The 13,158-nt window shown below is 39.2% G+C and overlaps 1 protein-coding gene and 1 long non-coding RNA gene across 2 annotated transcripts in view; one reads left to right on the top strand and one right to left on the bottom strand.

Moving 5' to 3' along the window:
• Positions 1 to 6,620, top strand: part of NDUFAF2 (NADH:ubiquinone oxidoreductase complex assembly factor 2) — a 180,899-nt gene extending 174,279 nt beyond the window's left edge. The window contains exon 4 of the mRNA XM_024765371.1: positions 1,335 to 6,620. Coding sequence (XP_024621139.1) covers positions 1,335 to 1,586 — 252 coding nt within the window. The 3' untranslated portion in view covers positions 1,587 to 6,620. The remainder of the gene's footprint in view (positions 1 to 1,334) is intronic.
• Positions 6,621 to 6,730: 110 nt separating this feature from the next.
• Positions 6,731 to 9,100, bottom strand: LOC112413410 (uncharacterized). Its single transcript, XR_003005969.1, has 3 exons — positions 8,970 to 9,100; positions 7,668 to 7,798; positions 6,731 to 6,748 (listed from the first exon to the last, which is right to left on the bottom strand). It is a non-coding gene; the product is annotated as an uncharacterized LOC112413410 (long non-coding RNA).
• Between the last annotated feature and the right edge of the window lie 4,058 nt (positions 9,101 to 13,158).

The raw sequence follows: 13,158 nt of genomic DNA, 5'->3' as shown, positions 1-13,158 counted from the left end.
TTTCCGGTACGTGGGTCTCTCACTGCTGTGGCCTCTCCCACTGCGGAGCACAGGCTCCAGACTCGCAGGCCCAGGGGGGCCCAGCCGCTCCGTGACATGTGGGATCCTCCCGGACTGGGGCACGAATCCGTGTCCCCTGCATCGGCAGGCGGACTCACAACCACTGTGCCACCAGGGAAGCCCAACAAATATATTCTTAAAGAAAAATCAGAAAATACAGATAAGCAAAAAGAACATTTAAAAATTTCACCCAGGGAATTCCCCGGCAGTCCAGTGGTTAGGACTCTGCCCTTTCAATGCCGAGGGCACCCATTCAGTCCTTGGTGGGGGAGCTAAGGTCCCGCAAGCTGTGAAGTGCAGCCAAAAAAAAAAAAAAAAAAATCCACCCATTTAGAAATAATTAAGATAGAAGAGGAAGAAGGAATCAATAAAGGTAAAAGACGTAATTACTATTTCATCTGTTTTTAAGATGCATATCTTCAAATTTTAACATCTCTGAAATCAGGATGTGTGGAGTTTGCCTTTTTTAGTGGTACCTATAACAGCGATGCATCTTAAATTTGATGGTCTTGCATTCAATGAAATATAGTAATAGGTTCATTGTTGTTTGGGGTATAGATCCTTACAAATAGAATAGCACATCTGAGTGACAAAACTGCATTGCACAAATTGCTTGCACTGATTTGAGGAAGCATTTCCAATAGCAAAGTGCCTCTCTGGAACTGGTGTCTAAGGCTTGCTGAACTCTGATTCCGTTTCTGTCCTCCTCTTCACTGCCATACCACTCCAGAGGCGAAAGGGAAATAGATGGGACTTGGTCCTGGCGCTAACCATGCTTTAAGTCCCACAGAGAAGAGACTGGCAGGAGCATCCTTCTGAGGCCCTCTCACCTTCACTTCATCTCCAATAGAAAGTACAAATCACTGATTAGTTTTTGAGGCAGTAAATAGCTGTTAAATTTAGAAAATCTTTGGTAAGAGTGACTTTTATGCTTTTGTGTAATATTTCATGTTAAGTGGTTTGTTTCACTTACTGGGTAGTAAATATTTCTATTTCATTATCCTTCTCATCTTTTTATTATAGTATACAAGGAGATAGCTGTTTAATTCAAAATAACATCACTCTATCATTATATGGCTTTATATAAAGCTATATAATCAGATAGCTTTTTCAGACTTACACTGTACATATCTATATATTATTTAAATGCAAGGCAAGTATCATGTATATATGTACTTAATTTTTTTTAGCTATTTTATTTTTATAAAACCTGTAGTTTGAGTTTTCTTCTAACTAGGAATTTAATGATTTCTTCCATTTATATATGCATGCAGGAAACAATGAAGAATGAAAAACATAAAGAAGAAATTAAAATGAAAACCAAAGACTTTTATGAAAAAGAAAAACTCCTCAGAGAAGAGAGCAGCAAGGAACACTTGGCTCCACCAGTTCAAACTCAGATTAAAGGGCATGCCTCCGCTCCGTACTTTGGAAAAGAAGAATCCTCGGTGGCTCCCACCAGCACTGGTAAAACCTTTCAGCCAGGATCCTGGATGCCACAAGATGGCAAGAGCCACAATCAATGAATGCACTGTGGTAAAATCATTTCATTTATATATGTATGTGACTATTTTAACAAGTAAAAGTAAAAAGTTACTTCGTATTTTCTGACTGTACAATAGTTCTCTATTCCAGTAAACTTAAGAACTTGTTTTTACTATGCATAAGAAGTGTGAGGTTATGAACTATAGGAACCTAACTTCTTTTAGACTTAAATCCTTCACTTGATTTAGTCATCATTCTGTTTATGAATTTGCTTAGTTGTTTTTCCTCTTTGAGTTGCTCCCTTGAGAAGTATCTTGTAGCTGTAAATGCTCAGTACATTTTAGGTCCTTACGATCATTTAGAAACCACCCAAAATATATCTTGGTAGAAAATGATAAGGGTAAATATTGAACTGTCCTAAATGATCAAATATAAAAGGAGAAGACTGCTATTTCTGTAGAGGCACTCTGTAAGATTCTAAAGAACTAATCAAAAACATGAACTTGGATAAAACACATGGAGGCCAGGATAAAAACACGTGGAGGCCAAGAAAATTTGTTTGATAAATGAAAAACACCCTATGATATTGATGAGTAGATGGGACAAAAGCTATTTTATGGTGGAATTGAGGTTGGAGTTTTAAAGAGGAATTAGGACCAATGGAAGTAGACAATCTATCACAAAAGTCTGAAAAGATGGTAAACAGAGAAATGGTACAGTAATTGCAGTTCTGTGAGATTAAAAATTACTTTGAAGAAATAGAAAATAGGGCAGAGTTCTCAGAATGTGATTCCACTGATAGTGGAGATTACAGTGATTTCTATATTGGAGAAAATTATAGACAGATGACAGCATTAAAACAGATTATATATAAAAGTGTCATACATTTTCTGAAGTGCACAACCAAGTTTTTGTTGCTAACAGAGTTCTAATATAGAGGTCTTCTAACAGTGTGACATTGTAGCAACTACTCAATAAATATGGACTGAGATTTTTACTTAATATTAGAAGGTAAAATTTTTAATTGCTTAAGAAATAAACTACAGAAAAATACAACTTTATAAAATGTTATACTAAAACAAGTAATCAAATGTAATCACCATAACACTCATGAAATGACAATAAAAAAAAAAGCTCCTAGGTGGTAATATTAAGGTTCCAGCAGCCCTGTTAATATCAAGTTAATCATTCTGTCTCTTTACATTATTCCAAAGTAGTATTACATTTTACCAAAGAGGCAAAAAAGGAACTAGCTATTAGGCACTATAAAAAGGGATAAAATTTGTTGTATAATTGACTGTAAAGTAAGATGTTCTTGAACCCCAGGTTACAGGAAAAACTGTAAATTCTAACATGCTAGAATAGAATGTGTCTACTACCAAATTCCTATCAGCTTATTAACTGTATTCTATATACATATTTTACAAAAGTTTGTTGTGTAGGCTGTTTATAAATATCTTAATGTATGACAGAATTTACATTAATTTTAATATTTATGGTTTTCATTTTAAAATACCTGTTTTACATAAAAGAAAATCTTAGCCAACAGTTACGTTATATAAGAAGATGATACTGGCCCACCCATTATTAGTAAAGTATGAACTTTCAAAGTGATTTTGAGAGGTGGGAATAAACTTTGTAGTAATCCATCCACACTCCTTTCCTCAAGACTAACATTTTTAGGATGACTGGTTTACACTGTTAGGTGGTATCAGAACAGAGTTCTGAGAAGATTTAGTCCTACATAAAAACTGAACTATAATCTTGGCCTAATTAAGACTGCCTTTCTAAACAATCTTGTTTTTATATGTGGCTTTTAAGCCAGACACATGCAAAGCAGAACCAGAGTTTCACATAAAATATTCACTTGTCCACCATATTTCATATTTTAAAGTTATATTTGGGGAATTTACAAGTTTTTTTTTTTTTTAATGAAAATGTTTTTCTTCATCTTTTCAAGACAGACTCCAAAACCCATGCAGATTTTTAAATTTCAAAAGTTAAAATGTTCATTTTAAAATAATTAAATTGGGGCTTCCCTGGTGGCGCAGTGGTTAAAAATCTGCCTGCCAATGCAAGGGACATGGGTTCGAGCCCTGGTCCGGGAACATCCCACATGCTGCAGAGCAACTAAACCCACACAGAAGTACTGAGCCTAAGCCCTAGAGCCCACGTGCCACAACTACTGAGCCCATGTGCCACACCTACTGAAGCCTGTGAGCCTAGAGCCTGTGCTCACAACAAGCCACGACAATGAGAAGCCCGCACACCGCAACCAAGAGTAGCCCCCACTCACAAACTAGAGAGCCCACGCACAGCAACGAAGACCCAACACAGCCAAAAATAATTAATTTAAAATAATAATGATAATTAAAGTGTCATACATACCTTAAGTTCTCTCAGATAAATCCTTCCTGACTTCCTGTGCCTCTGCTATATATGCATATAGCACTTTTTCCCCCAAAGGCCTTATTATACAAACTGCTCAGGTATACATGCGTTGCCTTTTGGGTTTAACCATATAAATCTAGCCTATTAGCTATGCCTTGGATATCTGAAGTTAAAAATCAAAAAAAATGGAGGAAATAATTTTTTCCCCATTATGTTATCCTTTAGCATTCCATTTTTACTGATTTCTGGCTCTCATTTACTTCCTAATTTCATCAGCCTTGACCCAATACCATCATACTGACTTTTTTAATGCTGTTTCATTAACCACACTATCTAAAATGTAACCTGAATTCATTTAGACTAGGCTTTCTCAAACTATTTGTGTTCTTTGGGGGAAAAGAAAAGAGTCTATGATAGTCAAAGAAGGTTAAAAGACTCCAAGAAATCATGAAGAAATCAATTGTCTTATCTTGTGTTTCCCAAACTTTTGGTATTTGAACACGGAATCCCCTTTAATGTTTGAGAAATACCGAATTTGTCCTTATATGTTACAGATATGAAGTAAATCAGAGTGATCCTATAATCAGTTGCAAACCTGAAAGCAATCATTCCTAAATAGGTATCAGACTTCCTCTAACTGAAAACCAGATGAGGTATAAAGTGCCCCTAACAATGGGTGACGAGCTGTTACTTAATAGTGGATCTCAACATTGGGTTTCTAGCTTGCAGCATCCGAAGCTTATTTCAAGTTTGCTCACTGTAATTTCAGGAAATAGGTTTAAAATCCCCTTGCACATCTGATAAAGTAACACCATGCTGAAGTTTACCACATGGACGCTATGGATCAAATTCTGGTGCACAAACTTTTTGGTGGTAAAATGTTTGTTATAGGCAGCTTGTTTTTCCTTCAAAACCAGCCATAATTGATTATATTAGTTCTAAGAACTTCAGAAACAACATAATATGTAGGCAGTTTTTAAAAGAATTATTTTGGGTAACAGTAAATGGGATTCTTGTAACCATAACAGTATGTTACAATAAAAGATTGATTTTTCTGAAGACTCTCAAAACTCATAATACACAGTCCTCAACTTAATTTTTCAACTTTACGATACACATTCACATTCAACAGAAACGTTCTTTGAGTTTTAATCTTTTCTTGGGCTAGCAGTGTGCAGTAGGACACTTGTGATGCTGGGCAGTGGCAGGGAGCCACAGCTCCCAGTCAGCCATGCAATCACAAGTAAACAACCGATACCCACACAACCATTCTGTCTTTCACTTTCAGTACATTATTCAGTAAATTATTTTCAGCTTGCAGTGGGTTTATCAGGATGTAATCCATTTTAAATCGAGGTAGCTCTATAGTCTCTAATTTACACCACCCCCCAACACACACAAACATATAGACACATATTATAAAACCTTGTTGATCTCAAATGTATAAAAAGGCTCCATAAATTTTGGGAAAAGCTGAAGAAACAATAAATGGCCTATGCCAAACAAATATAAAATTGTATTAAGACTAACAGGGACTATAGAAAAATCTATTTTAGTTAAATACCTTTAAATTGTCACAATGAGCAATGAAACCATAGCTTTAGTGGATAACTGTAAGTTTTGTTTAAATTTCAATGACAATATAAAAAGCATATCCTAGATCACCTGAATAACTAATTTGTAATTAAACACTGAATTATTTCAGTGCTTGGAGCTGCAATGTGTTGATCACGCTGGCACCAAGTAGGAACTGACAACCTAAAATAACAGTAATAAGTATTGTTCAACCAGTCCATAAACATTCTGAGGTCCTTAGGTTCTCATATTTGAGAAACATTGCTCTCAACTTTTACAAGTACAGTTGACCCTTGAACAACATGGGTTCGAACTGTGTGGGGTCACTTATACACAGATGTTTTCAGTGGTAAATACTACAATACTACATGATCCAGGGTTGGTTGAATCCACGGATGAAGAACTGTGGGTACAGAGGGACCTCGGAACTGCAGATATGGAGGACCTGCATATAGGAAGGAACAATGTATAGGGAGGGTCCACTATAAATTATACAGGGATTTTCGACTGCAAGGGAGGACTCATGCTCCTAACCCCACAAAAAAAAACAAAGCCCAGCATGGTATTCAGGGGTCAACTGCATGCTTATCTATAAAGGAAATTTGTAACCCTCTGAAAAGTCTAACTTCTATAACATATTTAACTTGAATTATTACTCCTCCCCCAACAAAAAAAAAGCCCAGGACCTATTTATAAAAATGTATCAAATTTATTTCAATATCTAGTTTCATTTTTAAGTTAAAGCTTTTAGACAATTTTTTTGTAATTTAAGATTCATTATCAGGGGTGAGGAAAACATTAATAAGCTATTAATTACTGACAACAAAATTATTAACCATGCATTTATAAAAGTCATGTTAAAGAGTAAAAAGTTCCAGTTATACTACTTAACTGAAGGAAATATCCTTCAGCCCTTTATTTCTAACTATAACACATTCTAATTTTGACATGATTTACACCTTTTTCACCCAACTAATACTATGCTAAACAAACTTTTTCCAACTGTTAAGCCTTTCTTTACCATTTATGAAATATGACTTAACTGTTACTCTTTAAAAGTTCCTTAAAAGAGATATGAATTTTAATTTTCACCATGAACCTGTTTGATCTCAGCACTTGCTAGAAACAATGGAGTTAGGGCCAGAATAACTGTTGTAAGGAAGCCATATGGGTCCTTTGCAGCCCATTCCACAACATACTCAGCCCAAGCCTTTATATCAAACATCTTTGTAGAGGCCTTAGGAAAGCAGCGGGTGGGGGGAGAGACAACAAGAGAAAAGCCTATGTGGTTAATCAGATTTTCAAAAAGGTACCCCATACAATCAGTTAACTCAGAATTCCATTATCACTCAATAGTTTGGTTGGTTGTTTTTAAAAAGTACTAATTAGTACTATTTTAATAAGGACTAATGTTTCTAGTAAGAAAAAATAATTCACCTAGGACAACCAGAAGAGTGACACTTAAAAGATGTGAAGCTATAGAAGATAAAAGGAAAAACCATGTGGAATCTGTCATAAGGACTAGGCATTCTCATATGCCTCCTATATTCAAGACAAATTTTATTTAGCAGCAGAGTTTTCAAAGAATTTTGAGTTTTATTTGCTCATTCCAGGAAACAGCTGAATCCCATTATGTCATTTTTTTTACATAGCCTTAGTACTATTAAGTGCAAATTAACAAAAGTACAATCATCAAATTTGCTATTTGAAAGCCACAGAATATGTGAAATGCCTGGAGAAAGGGAGGTAATGGATGGCTGTTTCCAGGAATGAAAAGAGAGGGTAAGGGAACCATAATATCCATTCATATGCAAAGAGTTCTATAAACAAAAGGTGACATGCTATTTTATGCCCTCTTTCAGCTTTGAGGACTCCTATTTGAGGACATAATTTAGTAAATCAGAACTTTAATAGATGAGAAAATTAACCATTACAGGTGCCATGCACTTTGTTCCGTTTTGAGTTGGTAAGGGAGGGCGATCTGGCAAATGAGGATGTTGTGGATTTGAGTGACATTTTCTATTTTGCCCCAGAGGCTTTTCAACCTTCATGTTTGTGTTGATCTCTATTCAAAGTGGAGAATCAGAATACCTGGGGAGGAATGGGTGTATATACAGTCACTTAAAATTTCAGCTGGGATTTAAAAAATCATCTACCTTATGCTTTGAGTAGTGATCTCTAACTTTGTCCTGGGATTATTAGCCAATCACAATTTCAGATGACCCTTGGTTGGCTGTCTTCTTTAGCTCTACCATACACTTCTGAGAGAATGCTTAAATTCTATATACTGGTTGGGTTGAAAAGAATAGATAAAAGAAAAACGTTAAAAGTCAACTTTAAGGAATAATTATAATACAATTTTAAATGGTAAATTCTCTATATGCAACCTATAAATGACATGTAAAATCGCCTGGCACATTAAATACATTTAGTATCTATTGCTTTCTAATTTTAAGAAAGAAATAATTACACAATGGCAAATGCCCTGTAAGAAAATCCTAGTTACTGGAGATAAAATATTTTACTAAATTACTTCAAAAATAAAATTATTTACCAAGTTCACTAACATATAAAATAAGTTAGCTCACTGACATGTTACAGCATATCCATTCCCAGATCTTGAACTTTTTATACTAAAAAAGTCAATTATTTGTTTATAGGGTTAAGTATACAATCGCAAAATCAAACACCGCTTTACTCTTAAAAGCTTTTTTTTTTGGTCTCCCTATTATAGTTTGTGTTTTTTATAGAAAACCCAGAGATAAGCAAAACAAAATATATATCACCCACAATCCCATTACCTACATAAAACTACCATGACTGGTTTTAATTACATCCTATCACAACTTCTTCATATTTTCAACTTAAGACACATTAAAGTACCTAAGATATCGTTAAATATCCTAGCCTCCCCACCCCATTCGTAGGCTCCCACCCACACAGTCGAGCCCAGACTCTACGGATATCCATCTGTTTCTTCAGCTTCTGCAGCCCAGTAATGAATTAACTAATCCAAGATTCAGAGATGAGCAAAATAACTTTGCTATAAAGAGTAAAGCGGAAGTGAAGGACCCGGTTATGGCCGAGTTTTAGCTATTAACAGAGAGAGGAGTTACCGTCCACAGGACACAAACCTCCCATGCACCTCAATTTTGGACCTCAAGCGCACGCGCCTCCCACACTCCAAGGAATATTTTCTTCCTTCCGAGAAGGATCGGCCGGGCTTGATCTCCGGGCCAAACCCGCGCGGCGCCTAAAGCTGCAGCTGATGGCACCTCACAGCCATCCGCACTTCCCCTCCTTCCTTGTGTTTTCCTCGCTCACCCTTCCTTCCTCACCGCACCCGGCCGCCCGCCCCTGGGGCCACGCTCCCCAGACCCTCCACCTCGGCGAGCGCGGGCCCGGCGGAGCTCGCACAACGGGCGGCCCCCGGGAATCAGAGGTCGTCCCCGCCACACCTTGGGCCGTCGGCGCCGTGGCCGCCTCCGCCGGGCACGGGGGCAAAACTGCGTCTGCAGCCACCACCGGCCTCCCCTACGTCGCGCCCGAGACTGTGGGTTCGGACCCCCAACTCCCAACTAACCTCCAGGCCGGAAGCAGGAAGGCGGAAGCCGCGGCTCTCCCGACCCGCCCACAGGCCGGCCCTTGCCTGGATCCGGCCTGAGGAAGTCGAGGGGCCAGTTTCCGGCTGCGCCATTGCTGTGTGGGGCCCGGGACCCGGACTTCGAGCACGCGGGGAGGGCGGGGCGGCGCCCGGGTTTCCGGGGAGCGGCAGGTGAGGGCACGTGGGGCGAGCGGCGGCGTCCTGCTGGTTGCTGGCTCGGAGCCCGAGTTTCGCGCCTTCTGTCGGGGCGGCGTCTTGCCTGAGGCTCGGGTGGGCTCCGGCCTCCGGGAGCCGGTCCGGAAGCACGGAGAGCCCCCTACCTTTGCACCCGAAGTCAGCCGGGGAACAGCCGCTCCCCTGCAGGAGCCCGGCCGTGGGTGGAGGGCCCCGGTGGGTAAGGTCCGTGACCCTGGGAAACTCCAGCCAGAGAGCGGCGGCAAGAAAGGAGTTGGTTCCCACAAACCGCCCAGAGTCAAGGTGAGGGTGACACTGCGACTCTTGAAGGATTCTAGCGAGTTCCTCGGGTTCACACTCCACTCTTTGACCTTCTCATCTTCGGGTTGGACAATAGTTAACGCTTCACGTCGAGGAGATAAAGCAGCAGCTGGACCGTGGTGGGTCCATCGAACCTTGTTACTAAGGGAAAATGCAGCCATGCTGTGTGAAGAGGGGTTTTTAATTTAAGAACTTAACTCTTTCACAAAAGCATGATCGATACTTGCCCAGAGTAAACTTGATAAATAATTAAACTATCTGGGCGTAGAGTTCCCACCGAGGTACTTGTTCTTCCAGTACACAAAGGGATTCAAAAGTCAGCAAGCAGAAAGAGTGAGTTAATATATTGTCTTCTAAACTACAGGAACTGAGAGATTAACTCTGGTTTGGTTGGTGATCAGATTTTGTCGTCTCTTGCACTGAACTGCTCTGTTTGACTACCTCTTCGAATGTTGCAAGATCTCTTCACTGTTGCGTGCCAAATAAAGCAGGTTTTTATTCTTGAAACGCTATAGAATGTTCTCTTTGAGGCGCAAGTTTTGACATGTATAACTAGTTTAGGTATAACAGTAACTATTATTTACCAGGGAACAGGCTTTTGGCAAATAAGCTAATGATCTAAAATACTGTTTGTTGGGCATATGTTAATGTTTGTATGTTGTATTAGCAGCAGTTGTTTTCTTATTCATTCTTGTTTGAAAACTTGGATGATGGTTTCAAAGCTTGTGCTGCTTGGACCTATCCTGTACCTCTGGTAGCCAGAATAAGACTCAGTCATTGGATTGTGTGTACTGAAAACTTGACTTGCTGATGGTAACTCTATGTGGTTTTGTAAACTTGCCCAAATAGTAACTACAGGAGAGGGTCAGAATTTATTTTAACGTCCTTCACTCCAGAGACTAATATGTGTATGTTGTTGTTTTATTTATTTATTTTTTGCGGTACGCGGGCCTCTCATTGCGCTACGGACGCGCAGGCTCAGTGGCCATGGCTTACGGGCCTAGCTGCTGCGCGGCATGTGGGGTCTTCCCAGACTGGGGCACGAACCCATGTCCCCTGCATCGGCAGGCGGACTCTCAACCACTGTGCCACCAGGGAAGCCCTGCGTATGTTGTTTTAATCACGGTTAGACAGTTTTCCTCATTACTGCCTCCCCTGTAGCTCACTCTGCTTCATCCCTTGTGAAATGCATAGGAGTCTTGGGCCGGAATAAAAGGCACAGAAGAAGGAAGCCTCGGTAGGTCTTTGGCTCTAGTGTAAATCAGGCTTTCACTGTCTAATATTACTGATCTAGCTTCCAGTTCCAGGGCAGGCTGAAAGCCCAGGAATAGCGTAGCGGTTGCCACAGCTGAGCTCCCTACTGCTACCTGCATTGCCTTAATGAAAGGTGGCATCAAGATTGGTTCAGATGCTGCAGAATACTTTCTAGAGGAGTCTTAGCTTGGGAGTTGAGATTCATAGGCCTTGTCTCTGCTGATCTGATACTCTGATAAGTCACTCTGAGCCTGTTTCCTTTTGTGTATGTGGAAAGCTATTAGGTTATCTCTGGGGTTCTTTCAGCTTGAAAATTCTGTTGATTGGACTGGATTTGGCCATTTTTCTGACTTGGGCTTCATAAGCAGCAGCAGAATAAGGAATTTAGTGGAAATACCATAGCCAGTGTTCTTAAAGGCTTAGTCTTTATTTGAAAGATCCTTAATTGGCTTTTTATTCTCTTGCAAATGTCAGAATATCAACTTAGAATAACAAGGAAATAAGGTCTGCTTGTATTTATTTTTAAGAAATAAAATCTTAACTGTTTGTGTAGCTTTAACCAAAGTAACTAAAGCTTGCACTATTAATTAAGGAGGGTTTGTCTTTGCATAAGAATAATTCTTTTGTAGCATATCATATCACCATCTGCTCTAGTTACTCTATTGCAGTTATATTTTGAAAATGGAGCCTTACTCCCCAATGTTCATTGCAGCACTATTTACAATAGCCAGGTTATGGGAGCAACCTAATGCCCGTGGACAGAAGAATGGATAAAGATGCGGTGCATATATACAATGGAATATTACTTAGCCATAAAAAGGAACAAAGTTGGGTCATTTGTAGTGAGGTGGATGGACCCAGAGCCTGTCATACAGAGTGAAATAAGTCAGAAAGAGAAAAACAAATATTGTATATTAACACATATATGTGGAATCTAGAAAAATGGTACAGATAAACCAGTGTGCAAGGCAGAAATAGACACAGATGTAGAGAACACATGTATGGACACCAAGGGGGGAAAGAGGCGGCGGGGGGGAGGTGGTGGTGGTGGGATGAATTGAGAGATTGGGATTGACATATATGCACTAATATGTATAAAATAGATAACTAATAAGAACCTGCTGTATAAAAAAATGAAATAAAATTAAAAAAAAAAAGAAAATGGAGCCTTAAAATTTTCTGAGCTTTTTTCCTCTTAAGAAAGGAAGTCCTAGCCTTTCATTAGTTTGTTTAAAACTCTTTTTTCTCTTGAATGATACAAAGTTACATTTCACCCTGACTCATGTCAAAATTGTGAATGAGTAAAGCCTGAATAAGATTCTATTATAATAATCTAGAGTTAACTAAAGATTTTAAGAGCTTCCTTACCTGCTGAACAATTTGTGCTTATTTCCTGCAGTAACGTTTCACGTATTTGACTTATTTTGATAGAATTGGTTTCTCCCCTAAGTTTTATTTCTGAGTTTTTCCTACCATTAAAACACAATGCAGGGCTTCCCTCGTGGCGTAGTGATTGAGAGTCCGCCTGCCGATGCAGGGGACATGGGTTCGTGCCCCGGTCTGGGAAGACCCCACGTGCCGCGCAGCAGCTAGGCCCGTGAGCCATGGCCGCTGAGCCTGCGCATCCAGAGCCTGTGCTCCGCGGGAGAGGCCACAACAGTGAGAGGCCCGTGTATTGCAAAAAAAACAAAAAACCACAATGCAGATACATTTCTTAATAGGTACATTTATGTAATTTAAAAAGTAATGTTGGGTTTTAGTAACATTTGGAAGACCATACTGCAGAATAATAATTTTTAAAGGCTATTTATTGAATACTTACTGTGTAGCAGGTCCTAGACTAGATGCTTTGTATCTGTTATCACTAATCCTTAGACTAAACAACTCTGTAGGATGGTATTCTTATACCTATTTTACAGATAAGGAACCAGAGACTTAAAAAGTAGGGCAGAATTCTAAACAGATCTGGCCCCAAAAATCCCTGCTTGTTTTTTTTAATGTCAAAGACTAGACAAAAATGCTGATTTCATAAAATGAAAGTAATTTTTTAAATCTGTAATTGTTAATTTTAACTAATAATCACAACTAAAATCTTCCCATACTTCAAAATTGTCTGTTGCCCAGGTGGTGGCAGCATGTCTCAAAGAGTTAGTGTGGTGTAGAAGGTTTTCTCCAGCCTTGCCAGTTGATTTGCTTCTTCATCCCACATACACGACCTATCTATCAATCTACTTCTCTTTTGGGCACTTTCACTGCTATTAGACCAACCCATCAGTGATTCACTCAACCTTCCA

This window comes from Neophocaena asiaeorientalis, unplaced genomic scaffold, assembly GCF_003031525.2.
Source record: "Neophocaena asiaeorientalis asiaeorientalis breed wild unplaced genomic scaffold, Neophocaena_asiaeorientalis_V1.1 scaffold198, whole genome shotgun sequence".
NCBI classification, from domain to species: domain Eukaryota; kingdom Metazoa; phylum Chordata; class Mammalia; order Artiodactyla; family Phocoenidae; genus Neophocaena; species Neophocaena asiaeorientalis.
The sequence above is the reverse complement of the archived record's forward strand: the minus strand, read 5'-3'. Positions and strand labels throughout refer to the sequence as shown.